The following is a 23,563-nucleotide window of genomic DNA, read 5'->3' on the forward strand; positions in this document are numbered from 1 at the left end:
ATTAGCTATCCTATTATCATTAGTCTTTCTCCAGAAGCTTAGACTCTTTCAGAAAGAGAAGCTATGTTCTCGTAAGAAAGTCCCTGTTACAGCCATTTCCAGTGTCTGTGCTCTTTCCGTCCACCATGCTATCCCCCTGGCTCAGCCAGCTGTCTGTCCCCATGGCCCCGAGCATGGAACCGGCATTCAGTCACCCTTTAGTCACCAACAGACACAACTTGTCTCATTCATTTGTTCACCCACTCATTGATTGAACAAATATCAGTCCTTCATGCCAAGACTTACCTGGGCTTTATGAGTTCAGTGGTGATGACACAGACTCAGCCCTGGAGGCACTAGAGTAGGATACTGTTGTAATGAGGCCACAGAACACACAGGGTGGGAGGTGGGGAGCAAGGGGGCAGTTTGAGGTGAGGCTTCCGAGCAGCAAGTAGGAGTAAGCCAGGGGAAGGCAAGGGTTATGAAAGCTGCAGAGATAAACAAGAGCTGGAGACCCGTCAGACCTTGCCCCCCATGCCTGGGCTTTATCTGGAGGGAGGGCCCTGCAAGTTTTACTTGGAGGTGCAGCACGATCACATTGCTCTTTCGTGCTTCCACACGGCTCCCTGTTGTTCTGCTGGTATCTGCACGGATCATCTGTTTATGGATTGCCCTTTGGAAGTGCCTTAAAAGCAGACTGTTTCTTTAACATGACAGCCTAGAATAGTGCCTGAACCACAGTAGGTGCTCCACAGGGTTGGTGGGGGAATAAGGGAATGTTGGCAGCGTAGATGATCAAGAGTCTCCTTTTCCTTTTTTTTTTTTAAAAAAAAAAGCATGAACTCAGGAGTTATTTATATCTTGTTTATTTTCTTTGGAGAACCAGACCTATTTTCTAAACACCAGATGGCTTAAATTAGTTTATTAAAATGTTAATATGGCTGATCTTTATAAAATATAAGCAAGTCCTTTTTGTTTTTGTAGGGTTTTAACATCTCCTCAGAGTAAAATCAAGCCTTAATAGAAGTGTGAACACTAGGTTGTTTAATATCTATTGCCTTCTAAAGGGGGAAAAAAAGTACAGCTTTTTCTTTTTTTTTTCTTTTTTTTTTTTTTTCATTTAAAGAGATAGCTCTTTTGAGGAAGGAAGGGAGACTCCCAGTTATAATTTTGAACCCCTTTATTGTGAAATTACACACCACTTGCCATTTGTATCTTGCTTTAGAGTTTTGGAATTTGTTTATTCTAATAGACCCTATAATGTGTGTATGAAAAACCATTTGTCGTCAGTGAAGACGAGTCTGAAGAAAATGGACTAGATTTCCTCCTTAGTCCCTTCCATAAAAGGTTTTGATACACGAGGAGAGAATATAAGGCTTGATTTTTATTATTCTTAGCAATTCAAGCAGAGCTTTAAATAAGATCCAGGCATTCATATTTCATTGTTAAATTCTTTTTCCTGCATATTTTTTTTTATTTCTAGTCATGTAGTCAAATGATGAGAAATGACCCCTTTTGTACCATACACTTGATTTAGTGGATCTGAAGAGGGGAAAGTAGGGTGTGGGATAAAGAGAAATGAGGTCCGATGTGAAACGTACGTAGGAGATTGTATACGCTTAGCAGAGTTTGACACCGTGGTAGGCTCGTTCTCCAGACATTTTCTAACAACCAGGATCTCACAGAACTACTGTACTGGTGAATGTTCATCCCTTTTGGATGGAAAACCTTTACTTCACTAAATAATAGTTCCAAAGATAATAATGATTATAATAATCATCGTAATAATACAATAGTGGCCACTATTCATTTTGTTTCTTATATGCCAGACACTAACATATTTTCACTGAAGCTAGAAAGGAACAATGCATGCCACTCAAAGCTGCAAAATCCCACCTTTCAGTATTTAAAACTACTGCCCCAAAGCAGATGGTGAATGCTGTGCAGGGATAGAAAGCATAAGGGGCCTTTCATTTATACATCACAAGAAAGGGCAGAAATGACAAAGCAGCATATTTTATATTCTCTCTTTCCTGTAGCCATTGGCCCATAAGCTGCGGATTAGCCAGCGAGCAACCCCGTTCCCAAATGCCTTTCTAAATGAATGCACATTGGCTGTGGAGTAAGGTTTCTCCACATGGAAACTATATAAGAGGAGGGAAGGCAGAGAGGAAGAACAGCCTTTAGTAACGAAATAGTATGTGTGTGCCAGAAATCAAAGATTTATGCTTTTATTGTAATTTCTACAACTTCATGTGGCAAACACTAGATTATAAAAATAAAATACACAGGCAAACTAAATCTTTCTGTAATAAAAAAAAAGTCTCTATAACATATGTTCCCCACTCTTAGGCTGTGGCCTCTTTGAAAATTAATGCATCTCAGCTAAAGAGTATAGGAGGTCCATCTATGTCAAATAAAATGTGATTTGACTCGTAATTTAAGTGACTAGTAATTTAACTGGTGACTGTACTCTACCTACTATGCTAAGTAAAGGAAGAACTAAATAGTGATTGCATCTCGGAACCACCTCTTTAAAATAGACATTCCTGGTGTGCCTGGGTGGCTCAGTTGGTTAAGTGCCCAACTCTTGATTTAAGCTCCAGTCATGATCTCACAGTTGTGAGATCAAGCCCCATATCAGCCTTCATACTGGGCATGGAGCTTGCTTGGGATTCTCTCTCTCCCTCTCCCTCTGCCACTCCCCCGCTTATGCTTTTTCTCTCAGAAAGGAAGGAAGGAAGGAAGGAAGGAAGGAAGGAAGGAAGGAAAGAAGGAAAGAATGAAAGAAAGAAAGAGAAAGGAGAGAAAAGAAAAGAAAAGAAAAAAAGAAAAAGAATTTTTTTAAATACACATGCCCAACCTTGCAGTTCTGAGCACCTCGACTGTCCTAGATAAAGCCATGGCTCTAAATCATTTTTTTTAAGTTTTTATGTATGTATTTTGAGAAAGAGACAGCATGAGCAGGGGAGGGGCAGAGAGAGAGAGGCAGGGAGAGAGAAAATCCCAAGCAGACTCTGCGCTGACAGCACAGAGCCTGACTTGGGGCTCAAACTCACAAAACTGTGAGATCATGACCTGAGCCCAAACCAAGTCGGACACTTAACTGACTGAGCAACCCAGGCACCCTGGCTCTAAAACATTTTAAGACAAAAAGAGACACATGTGATATACCTCTAAAGTATCGATTACCATTTAATATCCATGGAGCTTATGGCCATGGATACGTTTATTCTCGATGATCAATTTATTAATGTTATATATCCAATAATTGAAACATTAAAGTGGATCTTTGCTAAACATTTATCCATTGATTAAAAGCTAAATTTTATTTTCTTAACCAATTTAAAAAGCAGTTACTAATCTAATCTAGCTGCTGCTTTCAAACTCTCCAAATATCTTAAAGATGAGCTATAACAACACAAAAGTAGTCATTACAAAACCAGTTACTATATTTACTCCTAAACCTCTTCCAGAATATTAACACTACTGGTTTAATTCAAGTTTTTGTTATTTCTACACAACATCCCAGGGTTTCAGAAATGTCACATTGATTAATACCTGTCTCCATGTTAATAACAAAAGGAAAAGAATACCTGAGGTTTCAGTACCTGAAGTAGATACCACCTGATTCCTGTCAGGGCACTGATCACCAATCTGAGCTACCTTTTTATTGCTAAAGTCCATTTGTTAAATCAGTCCAAGTGTGTGTGTCTGTACGTGCTTTGTTTCTTTGTTCGATGGGACTACTATTAGCAGTCAAGAACAGTGGACCCATGGGAAGGAAGGAAATGTTTTCCTTAAGTCATACTGAGTCAAAGATGCCGGCATTATAACTTCTAGGTATGTCCAGCAAACCGCAAAATGCAGACCTAGCACTCGGAAGCCACTTAAAGCAGGAGACCTAAGTTTGGAAGTCATCTGATAGGATGCGAACCCCTGAGACTGAGCTGTGTTGCCTAGAGGGAGCAGACAGAGAAAGAAGAGGCCGAGAAGAGCTTTCAGAACAGAGTTTCCAAGCATAATATTTGCCTGTGTCCATTACTTATAGAGAGCTCATCAGGAGGCTGTCTGGAAGAGGCAGTTCAAAAGCCATTTGTATTTCTGAGAGCAGCTTAATGGAAGAGAACAGAATCAGCAGGGCAAAGCTGGTGGCCCAGAGGCAGAGGCACCAGCTTTGGAAGAGCAGCTTGGTAGAGAAGAGCAGGAGAGAACAGAGAACTGTTTGAGAATTAGGGGAATAGGTAGATGGGTCCATCTGGGATTTGTGTGGGGGGGAGGTGATTTTTTTTTTAAGGGTGCAAAGATTTTATTGTTTGACTAAGAGAAAGGAGCTAATGCAAAAGAAATCATTGAAGGCACAATAAAGAGTAGGAAAAAAGTAATGGAGAAAGGTCCCAGAGCAACCAGGGGAAAGTGGTTTTCCTCAAGAAGTCTCAAATACCATTAGACAAGAGAAGGAGAATAGAATTGATAAAAAGACATGTAAGACAATTCTGAGTCAAATGAAGAAGCTTACATTTTCTTTTTCCTACTTTGTCATTCATCTTTCAAGCTGGTTTGTGTTTGGGACTATTAAAAAGACTTCAAATACGTAATTAAATATATCAACAGTTTCAGGGCACCTGTCTGGCTCAGTCAGTTAAGCGTCTAACTTTGGGTTAGGTCATGATCTCACATTTCGTGAGTTCCAGCCCCATATTGGGCTCTGCACTCTCAATGCATAGCCTGCTTCAGATCTTCTGTCTCCCTCTTTCTCTACCCCTCCCTTGCATGCTCGCTCTCACGCTCTCTCTCTCTCTCTCTCTCTCTCTCTCTCTCTCTCTCAAAAATAAACATTACGTATACACATACATGATATATATACATATATATACACATATATATCATGTATGTGTGTGATATATGCATATATATCTATATATGCATCAACAGTTTCTTTTATAGTTTTGTTTCTCTTGGCACTAAAATTCACTCATCTTACATGGCCTCAATTCTTTGAAAAAATTTAGAGAGCAAAACTGCATAAAATTTAGGTTGTGGGGTTGAGATGCATTGCTTGCAAAGAAATGTGAAAAGGGTTGTTAGAATAGATGTAAAGAAAGCTGGGGGGGGGGCATTAACAATGCTTACAAGGATAATTGTGCAACGAGATGACAGAGATAAAGTCAAATGCACACTTTAGCAGCAAGATCAATCAGCCCTGTTTGCAACATTTGGGAGCAGATAGGGAGAGAGGTTAGTGCCATCTTCCAGGCTGAGATTGGCAAGGAGAATGCAGCAGTAGAAGTCAGACAAAGCAAGGGCACCCACGCTAGCGTCACTGCAGTGACCAGTCACCATGCCCAAGAGCACAGCTGTGGGGCTGGAAGGGGCAGGTGAGCTATGAGAATGGGAGAGACCAATCAACTAGAGGCCATACTGAGGAAGAGCAAGCTCAGGGTGACCACTTGAGAAGAGCAGAAGGAGAAGGATGGGAGATTGAATCAAGGTCTGGGGCTTGGCTTATGTCAGTGAGGTCCATACCTAAGGGTAGGTGACATTAGGAAGGCACTGAACATCATTGGACTTGAGGATTGTAGGTATAAGGCAGGGTGTTTGGAAGGTCGTTAGCGTAGATGCTGAGAGACCTAAAAATGCTGGCAGAGGACTGAGTGGATAGGAAAACTGAGCTATGTACTGAAGTTATCAGAGAAAGGACATGAGCAGATAATAGCTACAAGTTTGGGAAGAGGGTCAGGACGGCAACAAGTGCAGGTACACCCACACCACCTTATACGGTAGCCTCAGAGAAAGTGGAGTAAGCAGGTGATATAAACTTCAGAATAATCCAGAGGCTCTACAGGGGCCTCTAGGATTATAGGCTCTTCGGATTTCATCAGTAACCATCTCCTGCAAGATGCTTTCATTCTCAGGTTAGCCCAGTAAACAAATCTACTTACATAGCGGAATCACCATTTGCGGTTTTGTAATGAGACTTAGCTTGTTGGTTTCTAAGAAACTGTGATGTGTGGCTAAAAGTGAAGGAAATTGTGTGGCTGGCATAATAAGATTCTATCTGACATAGTCACATCTCCTGTGATTAAGCACAGTAAGGAATTAATGGTAAGCAGAGTCACAGCCAAAAGTGTATTATAAGCATGATGGGGCAAGATATTACAAAACTCTGTTTTGTATGAAACATACAAAACATATAGTTACAAAACTCTATGTCTGTTTCTCAAAAAAAAAAAAAAATCATAGAGTTGCCATATGATCTAGCAATTCCACTTCTGGGTATATCCCAAAAAAAATTGAAAGCAGAGTCTCAAAGAGATATTTGCACACCCGTGTTCATGGCAGCATGATTTGCAATAGCCACAAGGTAGAAACAGCCCAAATGTCCATTGATGAATAAATGGATAGTGGTTTATATGTATGATGGAATATTATTCAGCCTGAAAAAGGAATGAAGCACAGGCACATGGCCACAACGTGGATGAACCTTGAAAATGTTATGCGAAGTGAAATGAGGCAGTCACGAAAGGACACATTTCATATGATTCCACTTATATGAGGTATTTAGTATATCCAAATTCATAGACATGAAAAAGGAGAATGATGGTTGCCAGGGGAATGGAGAGTTACTGTTTATTGGGTTCAGAGTTTCAGTCTGGGAAGTCGAAAACATTCTAGAGACAGATGGTGGTAATGGTGCATGACAGTGTGAATGTGTTTCATGCCATAGAACTGTATACTTAAAAATGGTTTAAATGATAAGTTTTATGTATAATTAACCACAATTTTATAAAAATATATGAATACATTTTTATAAATAAATGGTTTAAATGATAAATCTTAATGTTTTATGTGTTGTACCACAACTAAAAAAAATACCAATTCCAGATTTGGAATTATTGAGGGGTGTTTGCTCCCCCTTTTTTTCCAATTGTGCATTTACTTCTCAGTGAGAAGAAATCAGTAAGAGCATGCTCTCAATGATGAAAATAAATCATTTTCTAATCTTACAAGTGTAGGTGGCCATGTACACACAAGTGTGTGTGTGCACCTGCAAATCCATGCTATACTCAGCTTAGAAACAGCAAATTTGAACTGTCAGGAAACCCTCTTCCTTAAAAAGAACTCGCTTTACTTTAATCTTCTGTAGCAGGGAAGTATAACCAGAGAAAACTCTTACAATCCACCCATTTTATTCATTTCTGCTCCTATTTCTCTCTGGGTCAGAAAAGGTAATACAGGTATAAGAAAGTCGTCTTTCAAAACCATGACATTCTGTAAATGTAAGACATGAAAACGGTGGTAGCACACCTTCCAGCCTGCCCACTGGGATCAAGGTATGATGCCTCTCCAGACAGGCAAAGCAGGATTAGGGGGGGAAGCAGCTGCCTCACTCTATTTGGAGGAAACCTTTGAAAAGGAAGTCTTCACTGGAAATTGCACCTCTTAATCACTCTGACAATCTTGTCTCTTTTTCCAGTTTCATGTATTTTTTTAAAAAATATTTTCTTAATGTTTACTTATTTTTGAGAGAGACAGCACGTGACCACAGGAGGGACAGAGAGACGGGGAGAGAGGATCTGAAGTGGGCTCTGTGGAGCAGACAGCCTGATGCGGGGCTTGAACTCACAAACCGTGAAATCACTACCTGAGCCAAAGTCAGACACTTAACCAACTGAGCCACCCAGGCGCCCTGATCTCATAAATTCTTAATTGAGCTCTTGTTGGGGGAATGTTTGGAGGAAGTGTTGGGAAGTGCGTGTGTGTTATAAGGAAGGGAAGAATGACCTGCCAGTTCTGCTTTCAGGAGCACAGAGCCAGTGTAGACAAAAGGACAAAGCTTCATGTGTATATACACATGTCCCATCTGAGGCTGTTCTGGTGGCTCTGTGTTTTGGGGGTGTTTACGTAAGCATCAGCAGCAGGAGCCTGTGAAGCAGGACAGAGAAATACAAGTGTTCAGGAAGCATTAGACTGGCAGAGCCCTAAAAGGTAAAATGGTGAAAAGGTGGCTCCAGCAGATAGTTTAAGTAGAATTAGCTGAGCATGCATACAAAGATCTGTAGCCACTTTGGTGCTGTGAGATACGGGCCTGGATCACTGACCGTCTTCATGATAGTTGCAAAATGGTTCTCTATGTCTGTCAGGGACTAAATGATTGTGACCCCCCCAAAATCATATGTAGAAGCCCTATACCCCCAATGTGATGACATTAGAAACTAGGGTCTTTGGGAGTTTATTAGGATTTGATGATGTCTTAAGGAGGGAGCCCTTGTGGATGGGATTAGTGCCCTGATAAGAGTCCTGATGGACTTTGCTTCCTCTCTCTGCTCTGCAGTATGAGACACAAGGAGAAATCAGCAGCCTGCAACCCAGTAAAGGGCCCTCACTAGAACCCGACCATACTCACACCTGATCTCAGACTCCCAGCCTCCAGAACCATGACAAGTACATGCCTGTTGTTTCCGAAGCCACCCAGTGGATGGTGTTGTGTTAAAGCAGCCCGAGTGTACCAAAACAGTGACCATGACAGTTAAGAGGCAGAGGCGGACTAGGTGACCAAGCGGGCTGTGAAGCACACTTTCAGGACCATGTTTGCTAAACATAGAATGCAGCCAGCTTTGCAGTGCTCAGTGTTGATTCCTCTGGCCTGTCATTTCACAGGAAATACATAAAATCTCTTTTCTACATAATCCTTTGTTTAAAAAAAAAACACAATTTTTTTTTTTTTTCTGATTCTCACCTTCTTTGGACAGTCTTTAAAATGATGTTGGGGTTTAAATTTGTTTAGTTTTTTTTTTTCTCATTCTTGAAGTGATTAATATTAATGCTAAAAGTGAATACATTCACTTTTCCGTTTTAGAAGTTGCCAGAAAAAGGAATTACTTGCAGTCATAACAAAGACAGTTTGATTCAATAATGATGTAACTGCTTTACTATATAGGAGTTATATGTCGGATTGTTGTTTTTTGTTTTTGTTTTTATTAAGAAGAAATTCTAGGTAGATCAGCTTTGCAATACATCCATTTGGATTAAAAGTTGGCATTTGTAATAGGGGCACTTGTACCCCAATGTTTATAGCAGCACTCTCAACAATAGCCAAATTATGGAAAGAGCCTAAATGTCCATCAACTGATGAATGGATAAAGAAATTGTGGTTTATATGCACAATGGAGTACTACGTGGCAATGAGAAAGAATGAAATATGGCCCTTTGTAGCAACATGGATGGAACTGGAGAGTGTTATGCTAAGTGAAATAAGCCATACAGAGAAAGACAGATACCATATGGTTTCACTCTTATGTGGATCCTGAGAAGCTTAACAGAAACCCATGGGGGAGGGGAAGGAAAAAAAAAAAAAAAGGAGGTTAGAGTGGGAGAGAGCCAAAGCATAAGAGACTCTTAAAAACAGAACAAACTGAGGGTTGATGGGGGGTGGGAGGGAGAGGAGGGTGGGTGACAGGTATTGAGGAGGGCACCTTTTGGGATGAGCACTGGGCGTTGTATGGAAACCAATTTGACAATAAATTTCATATATTGAAAAAAAAGTTGGCATTTGTAGCAATTGAATAAAGAACTATGGTTGTAGAAGGAGGCTAAGCCTCAGCCCTGAATCAAAGTTAACGGTATGTTATCAGGCCAAGGCTGCCTGTTTCTAGCCAAATCACAGCGATGCTCCCACCCTCAGCATAGCTCACTCCCAACCTTATGTTGACATTGCTTATTTCTGAGTTGAAGTGGGTTGTCTTTTACCTCCGTCCCCATTTTTGCATCTCTCCAAAGTTCTGCCCACCCAAGGCATTAGGGGAAAGATCATTTACACCGGTACACAATCACTGCCAAGAAAGATGGGAGCCAGAGAAAGCGCAAGGTTATCTCTTTCCAGCTCTGCCTATACCAGAGCCTTGCTTCAGGCTGAGATGTAGAGAAATGGGAAGGAAATGGGAACAGGAAGCCAAGACGGAAAGGCTAAATGTATTTTGGGCCCCTTTTACACCCTCACAGATTGCTAGAATATGAGGTCTATCCATGCTTACATGTCCATTGAAGAAAAGCGGATACAGATGATTTTGTACATTTCATTTACACATACACACTTCTACAGAAAATAAGGCGTTCCCTTTCGGAAGCTTTGGGGTTTTTTTCTTTGTTTGTTTTGTTTTTTAATACATAAGAATCCTGAACAATGATTCTGGGGCACCTGGGTATCTCAGTCGGTTAAGTGTCCAGCTCTTGATTTCGGCTCAAGTCATGATCTCACAGTTCGTGAGTTTGAGCTCCACATCGGGCTCTATGCTGACATCGCAGAGCCTACTTGAGAGCCTCAGATTGTCTCTCTCCCTCTGTCTCTCTGTCCCTCCCCCTCACACACTCTATCTCAAAATAAATATACTTAAAAAAAAAAAAAAAACCTGAACAAAGATTTTTTAAGAATCACATGGGAATTTCTCCATCCAAGTGTTACTCTTTAAATTATTTGCCTTGAGGGCCTGCCTGTTTACTTCAATAAACTTCCTTTTCAAAATTGCCATCCGTTTTAGTTTCCAGTGCACATAAGAAAATTGAGTTGTAGCATGGCCTCTTTCTTCATACTTGACTCTGAATCACTTTTGACTCTTTCAGAAAAGTAAATCTACCCTCACAGGATGAAACTTTGACAACACAGACAATATGCAAAAGAATGTCTGAGTTATTCATTCAATAAATATTGAATACCTACTATGTTGCCAAGTGTTCTGTGGGAGGACAGGCATGTAAGATGAATAGACAATTTCAGTCCTTACTCCTCAGCTGCTGGCAGTCTTAGGGGAAGACAGACATTCTCAAACAATTAAATCCATAGTGAAAACTGGTGGCATATGGGGGTATAGCAGGAGCCCAAGGCGAGGAGTGGCTTTCAGAAATGTTTTGAATAAAGACACCATCCTTGGAATACATTATCATCTCTCAAAATGACAGTCTCAAGGAAGGTGCAGGATCTAGTATGTTTCTTGAAGACTATCTTCATTTTCTAATAATTGTAGTAAATAATAATAAATAATCAATGCATTTGACCTGATTTGTTAGAATAATAGAAAGCAGAACACTGTAGTGTTGCCCTTTAGCCCCTAAAACTATTCAAAGAAGATAAGTTGGAGCATCTTATGACTCTCGTTGGATGTTATATTTTTGTAAGTCATTGAAAGAACCTGGCACTATAAGGATATATTTGATAAGGATAGCTAAAATGATTGAAGAAAACGCTTCAGTAAAATATCCCTCAAGCCAGAGCAGTAGGACAGAAACAGCATGTCAAAACAAGACAACATGGGAGTCTGGCTCTAGAGATAAATTAAACAAGCATCCTTCACTTGGATGATAATTGTGTTGGCACCAGAGAGCTTGTGTATCACTGAATTGTGCTCTTAAAGAGGCAGTTGGTGCTTCAAAAGCAGTCATCCTGGTGAACAGGGGTAGGGTTTTCTGGTCAGGAGATTTCATTTCAAGCAAGGATGTGATTATTCCTGACTGTCATTGCATTACCAGGAAAACTTGTTTCTGAGATCGTTAAGAATACATCAGCTATGACATTTAAGGAAGGCCTTCAGAAGCTGTACTAACTAGCAATAAAATATAAGGTTGAGAAATTTCTAAAATCCTCTGTAAGTTTTTGTGCCAAAACTCACATTTCAGCAATGGTCACAGCTGTCAAGAGCACAGCTCCCCTAAATACAGAGAAGTGGGAGACTTCAGTAACCCTCCCTCAGTTATTGGTGATGTCCTTGCATTCACACACTTCCATATTTTTCCTTCATACTGCCATTCTCAAGTTTTACACACATTTATGACATTGAAACAGGATTTTGGAGGTATTACAAAGAACCAACAGCCCTAAACAAAATGAAATATGTCATTTAGAGCATTAAACAAGCATATTCCTAAACACAACAATGTTTATATGTAATTGTGTGATGAGAAACTTGGGAAAACATGCAAGAAGTTTTGGAAGTAATATCTCTGTCTCCATGCCTATGGAGATAAAATGATATTCTCTCACTTTTAGAAACCTGAGGTTCATATTCACTAAAACTTGAAAGACTGTGAAATAGGTAATCAGTCAGCTGACATTATCCTTGATTTCAAAGATGAAAGCTTCATTTTCAGAGACAAATCTAGATCCAGTACTTCCACTGCTGGCTGTTTACCCAAAGGGAAAATAAAACACTAATTTGGAAAGATATATGCACCCCTATGTTTATTGCAGCATTATTTACAATAGCCATGATAGGGAAGCAACATAAAGTTTTGTCTAGTTTCTATGCACAGGTTCTGAACCCCTCTTAGAAAGGTCCAAAACTCTTAATACAAAGCAATATTAAAGATTGCACATTTACATCTATTCACAAAAATCTATGCACTGGGGTCTAGAATGCCCCTCATTTCAATACTGCTTACTTAAAACTTTTTTTTTAATGTTTATTTATTCTTGAGAGAGACAGACAGACAGAGACAGAGTGTGAGTGGGGGAAGGTCAGAGAGAGAGGGAGACACAGAATCTGAAGCAGGCTCCAGGCTCTGAGCTGTCAGCACAGAGCCTGACGCAGGGCTGGAATTCATAGACTGTGAGATCATGACCTGATCTGAAGTCGGACACTTAACCAACTGAGCCACCCAGGTGCCCCTCAATACTGCTTACTTTAAATACTATTTGTAGAGCCTCTGTTCAAGAATCTAGGGTCTGCGGTGCCTGGGTGGCTCAGTCAGTTAAGCGTCCACCTTCAGCTCAGGCAATGATCTTGCAGTTCATGAGTTCTAGTCCCACATCGGGCTCTGTGCTGACAGCTCAGAGCCTGGAGCCTGATTCAGATTCTGTGTCTCCTTCTCTCTCTGCCTCTCTCTCTCTCTCTCTCTGTCTCCCTTTCAAAAATGAATCAAAATTAAAAAAAAAAAAAGAATCTAGGGTCTCACTAAATGGAAGGCATTCTTCCCCCATCTGTAATTAGTATAGGAATGGCAACATTTTAGTGCATTAATTTTATGTGTGATGTCTTTAAGCCCAATTAGCTAAGGAACAGACCTTTAATGACTAGCTGTATAAAATCAAAGAAGGACTGGCTTATATTTTATATCCTCAACTCGTTTCAATATTTGTTAGAATTTAAACTTTCCAAGGTTGATAATCTGTTTAAAATAAAAGGGAAAATATATATTTATACATGTACCTCAGTTTAATATTCTGGACTTAAGAATTACCAATTATAAATGTAAAGACAAAAAGAAGTATAGTAAAATAGGCCAAGAAGAGATTTAAGAAATCTAAAGCTAAAGCTTTATTTTTCTTCCTGCCCTCCTTGTGCTAATCATTAACTGAGTTTACAAATAACCCCCTCCTCTGAGAAGAAATATAGCAACACCAAACAGGACAAGCACACCAAATGATCTGTATTTTCCTTTTTATAACTGAGTCTTTGTGAAAATGTCCGTGTGCAATATACATGCCTCAGGTTCTATTCATTATCACCTCTGGATGAAGCCACGAGTTGGGAAAGATGGATAAATTCCTCATTTTAACCATAATAATTGATTTGAGAAGTGATGCTATCCTTAGGAACATGGCTGATGCGCTGAAAGGGTGAAATTAGTTGTTGTTTTCTTGGTGAAGATGAAATTTTAATGTTTATTTATTTTTGAGAGAGAGTGAGACACACAGAGTGTAAGTGGAGGAGAGGCAGAGAGAAAAGGAGACACAGAATCTAAAGCAGATTCCAGGCTCTGAGCTGTCAGCACAGAGCCCGACACGGGGCTCGAACTCCTGAGCCCCGATCATGACCTGAGCTGAAGTCCGATACTTAACCGAATGAACCACCCAGGTGCCGCGTTATGAAGGTGAAAATTTTAATGATTTTTCCATATTCTCTAGAACATTAACTGCTCTTTGTAAAATGCATTGTTAGATCCAAACACAGGCAGCTGCTTGTAGGAAACTCTTTATTCCTCCTTTACCCTAACATGAAGGACAAAAAAAAAAAAAAAAAAAAAAAAGCAGCAGCAGCAGCTGGGAATATTTCCAGAGCATGGACTACGGGAAGCATCAGGTCTGACTATACAGAAGGTGGTTTTCTCCAGTCTGCATACTGGGCCACAGTTCTCTTCTCGCAGAACTCTGGAGCTCAGGACCAGAAGTGACAGCAATGGTCCCCAGGACCTTTACCCCAAGGCCTTGGGGTAGGCTCTTCAGTCTGTACCTTCCAGAATCGATGCACAGACTCCTGGGTCCCCAACACCAGGTACTGCAGGAATCGGACCTTATCTCTAGGACAACTTGCTAGTGAACGCAACTCTCCCAACAGGATACTGTAATTTGTAAGCCAGTTCATTTCCCTAAGACCTTACTTCTTTGTAAAATGAACTTCTCTTTTGCATACGTGAGCCCTACCTATGCTCAGAAGAATGGACCACCACCAGAGGTGTCTAGCCCAAAATAAGCACTCAGTAAATAGTAGGTCTGTAAACAAAAAAAAACCTTAAAATATGACATGATGAGTTACTAATCACTCATACTCATTAAGTGCTCTCTTCAATATTATAATTTAGTGGAATTTCAAATATGTTAATATAGGTTATCATTCATTAATGAGAAAAGGATTGCAATTTTAACTCTCATATTTAACTCTTTAAAGTGTGGCATCTTTAATGAAGCTGGATGTTCTTATTCTATGACAGATTAGCTCATGATTCATTAGCTGTACACATCTTGGGTCCATATGTGCTGCTACACAGTAGGTTAGACCCCCACCTGGCTCAAGGAGTAGCCTAAAGGAATCTTGCAAACAGAAGATTCCAGTCCCTAGAGCAGTGCCAGGGCATAGCTTACATACAGCATGTGGCAGGGTTATTATGTCTAATTGGTATGTTGGTATTAACAAATGTGTAATGGCACAAAGCACAGGAAATTTCACTACATCTCTGGCAAATTCATAGTGAGAAAGAAGGACAGATGGTTGAAAACGGCCATAAAATGTTCTATTCCATGTCTGCAAAAATCATTAGTAGTTAAAGAGATGTTATTAATGGATCAGATTCACTTAGGGAGTCGTGTTTCTGTAATGCACATTAAAGCAATGATACTTCTGGTATTTTTAATGTAATCAGGGTCAAAGACAAACATGTCTTTGTATGTAATTAGAGAATAGATTTATCGACAGTAAAGAAGCTGTTCCACATCACTTAGGAAGTTGTTCTTATCTTCTTACACTGAGGAGTAAAACGCCAACCACATGCTAGCCTCGTAGATCCCTGAAATAATACCATATTGTTTCATTGGTATAATCTCGGGAGATGGAGAAGGGGTAAAGTTATTATTTCTGAAAATCACCAAAAGCCCATTTTTAAAAAGCCACAAATAACCAGTTTATAAATTATGAATGAGTGATTTTAATTCCCCAGGTTCTTTAACATATTCTTTTAGAATTAATACGAAAATCAGTGTTTGGACTTTGTGAGCATGAGAATGATTTCCGTGGATGTTTTTAAATTTATTTCTTTATTTTTTTAATTATTATTATTTTTCTTTTTTTTTAACTCATCTCTGTACCTGGTGTGGGGCTCGAACTCACAACCCTGAGATCAAGAGTTACATGCTTGTAGGGAACCTGGATGGCTCAGTAGATTAGGCATACAACTTTGGCTCAGGTCATGATCTCATGGTTCGTGAGTTTGAGCCCTGCATCAACCTCTGTGCTGACGGCTCAGAGCCTGGAGCCTGCTTCAGATTGTGTGTCTCCCTCTCTCTCTGCCCTTCCCCCACTTGCACTCTGCCTCTCTCTCTCTTTCAAAAATAAATAAACATTTTAAAAAATTGTTTTTAAAGAGTTACATGCTCTTCTGACTGAGCCTACCATGCGCCCTAATTTCAGTGGACTTTTTATGTCTGTGTGACAGCATAATATCTGTGAACTGATGGAGGTGCTTTAGGCCAGGTGCAGTGGCTTGTCATGGTCCCCTCCATGTGGAGTGGAACTTTCCGCCCTGCAGGTCCAGAATGCTAGAATCAGGAGGTTGTCAGTGCTTAGGGACAGCGGCTTTCCTTAGAACATCTCAAGGTGCAAAACAGGATTAAGGCAATTGTGTGAATCTAGCCGGGAAGCCAGAGGGATGGAGGTGTTCAGGAACCTGTGGTCATTGTTCTTGGGCTTTCTCTCACTCAGATTGTTCAGAAATACTCTTTCCCCAGCTCTTTCTCTTTCTGGGCTTTCTGAAACTGCTGCTCCTGAGAGCAACTCTTGCACGCAGAGGCAGCTCGTGTTTCTGCATGCTTTCCCAGCGTGGTAGAATGCATGGGCTTGTAGCACGTTTTCACTTGTTACCTTTTAGATCAGCTGCCAACCTTTGGCTTCCAGGCAGGCCTGTAATTACATAGTTTGTGTGTCTCCGGAGCCCCTTTTGGACATGGGCTAGAGTTCTTAAGGCAGCTGGCTACGCTCATGATGCTTTTCCTGAAGCACACGACCTGGAGCTACAAACAGAGACAGCGGTTCTGTTGCTGTCCCCACACGACTGTGTGGGCGTCACATCGTGTGGGCATCACAGTTAGGTTTGTGGATTTTATCCCAATGGAGCACTGATTTACAGTGTTCTCTTCTACAAACCAGATTGCCTCTGAGTAGGTTTCCCCCATCTCGTAGCCATTTCCTTATCCTGTCAACCTAAAAATAATAACAATAAACCATTTAAACATCCTATATAAATCTGCCAGGTTTGATAAAAAGCAAGGGGGAGAAATCTCATCACCTCCAGTGACAGTGGTGTAAAATCCCTGCATTTGGCTCTGGCAGAGTTTCCACCACAGAAAGAGGTGCTTTGTCATCACTTTGGACTCTTAAAATGTTGGGTGTTTTTGGGGTTTTTTTTTTTTCCCTCTCCCGCCCCTCTCCCTGCCCTCCTTCCTGAACAGTTAAAATGTTTATACGGTTGGTTAACAAACATCAGCAAAATGATAACAACCGCTATTGATCCCTGTATTATGGCTGTGGAAAGCCTAAACTTGCAGATTTATTCCTGATTATAAAGTAAGTCTTGGCTCTCTTTGTGCATTCGTTGGCCCCCACCACCCCACACATTGTTCATTTCTGTGTGACATTGGTGTATCTTCCTCAGGTGAGAGGTGTCAGCCGTGAACTGGAGTAAGCCCTCCAGGTGCTAGATGCAGCTGTGCACCAGTGATTTATTCTTGTAAATGTAGGACTTGAAGGGGTAGAGGGCTCTCAAAAGCAGTGTTCTCCTGTTTTCCCCAACAAGGAGAGAGGGGAGGAGCTGGAGACAGATAGGACGTTGATGAATGATCAGTGGTTTTGTTGCCACTGGGAAGGTTGGTTCAAGGGAAGTATTGCATTTTTTATTACATGAATAATCTATAGTTACTGTAATAATATTTGAGGGGAGAAAAATTATTCATAGTTCTACTCATGAAACACTATTATTTTCGTGTATATCCTTCCAGAATGTTACTTCTGCAGATACATAAGAATGTGTATTTTTCAATAAATGGAATTCTAATCCTTCATAACTTTGTGACTTCCTAATTATAATTAACAGCTTTCAAGTCAGTAAAAGCACGCAAGCATCGTCATTTTTAAATGGACACATAGGGCACCACTGAATGCACTGCTTCATTTGTTTTGCTAATCCTTTATTGTTAGAGCTGAAGATGTGTGTGACTTTAAACAATGCCATGATGAACATCCTTGTGAGTAAGATATCTTTGTTCACTTATCTAGCTCTTCATTTCGGGTAGATTACTGGAAATAGACTTGGCTCAGGTCATAATCTCGCAGTTTGTGGGTTCGAGCCCTGCATCGGGCTCTGTGCTGACAGCTCAGCCTGGAGTCTGCTTCAGGTTCTGTGTCTCCCTCTTTCTGTATCTCCCCCACTCACTCCCACTCCCTCCCTCTCTCTCTCTCCCTCTCTCTCTCAAAGATAAATAAACATTAAAAAAAAAAAAGTACACCCAGTTTAAGGAGATTTTCTACATGCCCGATTTGGGAGAGAGGGTGTGTGTTTGTTTTTACTATTCTACTGTGCTCTTCCTATGCTGTGAGATTAGATAAAATCTTGTCATTTGTATAGCCATATTTAAAGGAATAAAGTAAGAAAAGCTGTTTCACATCTAATTGCTTCTTGGGTCACAGAACTGTTGTGAATCTGACTAGAAACCGTTGTGAATGCTCCCCTAGAAAAATGGATGTATGTATATATACAATGCCAAGGGTTCATCTGCTCCTGAACCTAATCCATGGACTCCAGTTCAGTCTTTGACTTCTAAGTTCTTCTTAGTTTTTTTATTTGTAATTATTGTCACTTTCACACCAGTTAAGAATGAAGTTATTGTTTCTGCTCTAGTCTAATAAATATTTTATGCTCTTCCATGTATAGTCTGTTTTACAGTGGACTGTTATAAAATAGTATTGAAACCAAGAATGAAGTCATTTCTGCAAGAAGACCAACTGCCCCTACTACTCTAGACTTACATATTGCAAAGGGTTACCAAAGATGTGTTTGAGCCATTTGGGTGAGACCATTCTAAACATACAGAATGTGATGTTCACATGCTTCACTTTACCCCATCTGTTCATGCATTTTTCCTGCTTGTAGGATTTACCCAGTTGATTGTCTCACGGTCCCATTTGGCATGACCAAAGCCAGACTCATCATTTCTTTCCCAACATGTCTGCCTTATTGTATCCAAATGTCTGTTAATCACACTGCTCTTCTTCCAGTTACTCATGGGTGGAATTTTAGACTCAACTTGAGCTTTCCTTGCCCAATGTATTGATCAGGGATCCCCACAGAAACAGAACCAAGAGGGTAGATATGTGTATAGAGAGGGAGAGGAAGAAAGGGAGAGAGATTTGTTATGAGGAATTGGCTCACAATTATGGAGGCTGGCAAGTCTCAAGATCTCCAGGGTGAGTCTGCTGGAGACCCAGAAGAGCTGACCGTTTAGTTCTGGTCCAAAGATCAGTAGGCTTAAGACATAGGAAGATCCTTTATGTCAGTTTGAGTCCAAAGGCAGGATAAAAGCTGATACTCCTTTTAAGACCATCAGGCAGGAAGAATTCTGTTTCTTAGGAGAGGGTCAGCTTTTTTATTCTTCTCAGTCCTTCAACTGATTGGGTAAGGCCCACCCACATTATGGAAGGCGGTCTACTTTACTCAGTGTTGGAAGTAAACCTGGCCACCATAACATGGAGGGCAGGGAGAGACCAAAAAAAGAGGCAGATCATCCCAGATTGGTAGTTGGCAGGTTTAACAAGCAAGGGAACTTCCTTACAAGGCTTATCTGGAGTGGCCACAAGAGAAGTAGATCTTTGCACCTGCCCACCAAAATCTTAAGTCTGTATAGAGACCTGAACTGGGATCAGTCACATACCATCTAGATGGTCCTAACAACACTTTGTTCTTTCAAGGTTATGTCCTTGAAATCAACGCCTGCTGTGGGAATGGTGGGCAGAACACACATTCCAAGGACAGGGACAGCATTGAGGAACCTCTACTTGCCAGGGTCCAGCTCACAGGTAAACTGGCAGTCACATCCTCTTGATTACCTCCCCCAGCACTCAGTCTACCTATTTAAATGATAATACCATCCAGAAGCATCACACAGGTCATCTCTTCTTCCTGCAAACCTAGTAGAAGACACATAACAAATGAAGAGTGCAAGCTGACAGGATAAAGTAGAAGTGAGTTTTTTCCTGTGGGGCTTACAGAATACTGAGAGAAACAGTTGGGAAAAGGCAAGATAAATCAACATCACAACCCTAGACAGGAAACACTTTCAGGGTTGAAAAAAGGTTTTAACTTACAGGAAGAATGTGTGTGGTATACAAGAATGAAAATAGGAATATGTTTCATATACAGTTGATTCTCATTATTTTCAGAGTCCATATTTGTGCATTCACACACTTGATACCCATGGCACCTTCACCAGTGGTTATCTTACTGTTGGCCACGCCATTAACAGTGCCACTGTAATTCTCTGGTTTTTTTTTAAGTTTATTTATTTTTGAGAGAGAGAGAAAAAGTGTGAATGGGGAAGGGGCAGACAGAGGGAGACAGAATCCCAAGCAGGCTCCTCACTGTCAACGAGCCTGATGCAAGGCTTGATCTCATAAGCTAGACACTTAACCGACTAAGCCACCCAGATGCCTGCTTAAAGATGCTCTCGTGTGCCCTGACAAGTTTTGCTCATGCCTTTTGTGGTGTCATTTGACTCCTTGTGTTCTCAATGAAAACTGTCCTGTTTAGGGGCACCTGGGTGGCTCAGTCAGTGAAGCATCCAACTCTTGATTTCAGCTCAGGTCATGATCTCACCATACATGAGATCAAGCCCCATATCAGGCTCATTACTAACAGTGCAGAACCTGGTTGGTATTCTCTCTCTCTCTCCCTCTCACTTCCCTCCCCCGCTTGCGTGTTCTCTCTCTCTCTCTCTCAAAATAAATAAATATTTTTTAAAAATAAAATAAAAACTGACCAGTTTTATTTCTGTTTTGATTCCCTAATTGGTCAGATCTAAGTGCTGCCATCTAAGTGATGAGATTTGTTGTTCAAGCAAGAAAGAGCCAAAAATATATCAGTCTTGGTTTTTTTCCTAGCAATTTATTTTGAAATTTTTCAAAAATACAAGAAAAAAATTTTTTTCAATAATACAGTAATAACCCATGTACCCTTTGCCCTTATTGACCGGTTGTTAGCCTTTGCCACGTTTGCTTGCTCTTACTTATTTGCCCATCTTCTTGCTCTCTTCCCTCTTTCTCTGTCACCATCATGGTCATCCTCTGTATGTTTTCCGGAACCATTTGAAAGTAAGTTGCACACATGACACTTTACTCCTAAATGTTTCAGCAGCTGTCTCCTCTAAGAACAAGCGCATTCTCCTACATGGCCACAATACCAACATCACATCCAGGACAGTTGTCAATGATGCAATAGTATTATCCGTTAGCATAAAATACAATCCAACACACATTTCTCCACACTCCCCCATCATACTCCTCCCTCTCCCGCCTCCCACCAGGATCCAATAAAGGGTCCAGTCACTGGCCGCCATGTTTCTTCTGTCTCCTTAAATCTGGACCACCCCTCTCCTCGCCCTTTTTTGTGTCTTTTGTGAGATTTCAGTTTTGAAGAGTCCAGGCCTTGTCATGGATAATGTCCTGCCATTTGGACTTAGCCCATTACCCTTAGATTCAGGTAAAACATTTCTGGCAAGAATACTACATGAGTAATGTACCTTCTCATCTTGTCACATCAGGAGGTACCCCAGTATTGGGGATACTCAGTTTGATTATTTGCTCGATACCTCCTTTTCTCCCTATAATTAGTAAGTGATATTTGAGGCCTAGTGAAAATCCTGTTCTTCAGCAACTTTTCATCCATGTTTTAGCATTCATTGGCAGTGACCCTTGTCTGAATTAATTATTACATGAGTGGTTGCAAAAGGTGATTTTCCAAATAGCTGACATTCTATCCAAAAGAGCTCTTTTCCTCTCTTAGCCTTCTCACCCAATTTTTTTATCACTAGAGATTTATTGTTGGTTCAGAGTGTAATCCATTACCATCATTGTTTCTTTGATGCTTGCATTGTCCCACATTTGCCAGTGGGAGCTTTTTCTAACCAGTTCCTGTGCCCCTTTAATATGGCCCAGTTCGTCTTTGAGCACCTCCTTGTTTTCTGACACAAAGTGGGTTTTTTTCTTTGTTTCTTCCCAATAATATGTTAAAAGAAACAATTGTATATTGTTTTCTACCCATAACTATATTTTATCAGAACAGCCTACTATTTTAAAGAAGCAAACAAAATGTATACCCCATTCATAGCTAAAAATAAAATATACTGTATTTCTCCAGAAACAGATTTCTGGATCAGAGCCCAGCTACTAATAACACACATAAACAGTCACTTCCTTTCAGCAAAGAGTAGTAGGCCATTAAGAAATATCTGACTCGGCATTGTTTGTGTGTGAAAAGCCTCTTCCATGACAGCAGAAAAAGGAAAGTGAGTTGTACTGACAATTCAGAATGTTTAAATCATTCATCGGACAGGTGTTTTTATAATTTACATTGTGTGCCCAGCACCATGCTAAAGGCCATTATAGATCTATAAGGATATATTGTTAAAAAGGCAAAAGGAGATAAAGCTAGTTGAAAAATAGAAACGGGTCAATATGTGACAGCGTACTTATTAATGTTATAGGAATTAATAGGGGAAGAGATAGCATGGAGCAGAATGTGGGAGAACTTGTGAAGGAGCTCAGAGCAAAAGTGAACTTTGAGTCAATGGTTGTGTATCTGGTTTGTGTAGGCATGAAACGAGACTTTTTCTGACATATGAAGCTGTTAGCAGTGATTATCTTTGGGGAGGGGGACCAGAGCAACAAGACATAAGGCAGCAGCCTTTTTGTTATATGTCCTTGTGTGCATATATTACTTTTACAGTAACAGAGACAGATTTAAGATCTTGCTTATTAAAGATGAGTGACCTAATAGGAAGAGGAGTCTATACCAACTGAATAAAAAACTTGAAGTCCAGCCATGGGTTGGGCTGGGTAGTGGGAGCAAAGTTATAATTGATCTTTCAGACAATGGGGGACTACTGAAAGGTTGTGACAAAAGTAGGCATGCCTTGGGGGAACTAATGTAGCAAAAAAGTAATTTGCACATACACCAAAGGCTTATTTGCCTTTATTCAGAAGAGAGTCACTATGTGGTAGTTAAAATCAAGTTTAATTGCATCTAGTTTATTTAAAACACACTTTGATTTATATTTTTGAAAGTGGAGTCATTGGGATATGTCTTTTGAATAAATCAAGGCATACCTGGATGTATTTATGGATTCTTTGGACAATTTGTTTTGATCTACGATTTCTGAAATTGCACTCCTCAAAAACTGGCTTCTGTGGCTTTGCCACAACCTTTTTTTTGTTTTTGTTTTTGTTTTTAATTACCACAAAGGTTTAAATGCCAGTGATCATGTATCTAGTCAAATTCTAATGATACAGCTTTTGGAGACAGGATACCACAGTAAAATGATTTTTGTGGTTTAATCAGTTTTGTACTTACATACTGGGCTGCTTTCAACTGTGGATTCCACTTATACCTCACACTTCACTGTGATGAGTCATGCGCAGGGAAGAATGGAGAGGAACCTGCATGTATGACACACTCTGTAAATGGATGACCCTTCCCTTTCTCCCTGTAAAGCCAACTGTTGACAACTATAGGGTTTTTGTGCTCGGTTTGCTTTGGTTTGGATGTTTGGGCGGGGGGAGGGTGGTGGTTAGAGGTGGTGTTTTTGTTGTTGTTGTTTTTGTTTGTTTGTTTGTTTTTTGCCTCCATTGAATATAACAAATGAAATCCAAGGAAAATTCTCAAACTGTCAAAATAAATTCAATTTGTATTTACTCAAGTACAGATGGTCCCAGTTTTCAATAATTCATTCAGCCAAGGAGGCTTTTAAAAACTAGTATTTTATTCCTCTTCATTCTAAGCCACTTATTTCTTTTCTCCTAAGTCCAAAAATAAGCATATGAAGCTCAGATCAGGGTTT

The 23,563-nt window shown here is 40.3% G+C and overlaps 1 protein-coding gene across 5 annotated transcripts in view; it reads left to right on the forward strand.

Moving 5' to 3' along the window:
* Positions 1-23,563, forward strand: part of LYRM4 (LYR motif containing 4) — a 172,845-nt gene that overhangs the window by 88,886 nt on the left and 60,396 nt on the right. For 3 of the 5 annotated variants that reach the window (XM_047860726.1, XM_047860725.1, XM_047860728.1), the window contains one exon: positions 19,422-19,529. The exons of the other annotated variants lie outside the window; for them this stretch is intronic. In XM_047860726.1, coding sequence (XP_047716682.1) covers positions 19,422-19,529 — 108 coding nt within the window. The remainder of the gene's footprint in view (positions 1-19,421; positions 19,530-23,563) is intronic. 5 annotated transcript variants of the gene reach the window in all.

The sequence above is a fragment of the Prionailurus viverrinus genome, chromosome B2 (assembly GCF_022837055.1).
Source record: "Prionailurus viverrinus isolate Anna chromosome B2, UM_Priviv_1.0, whole genome shotgun sequence".
NCBI lineage: Eukaryota > Metazoa > Chordata > Mammalia > Carnivora > Felidae > Prionailurus > Prionailurus viverrinus.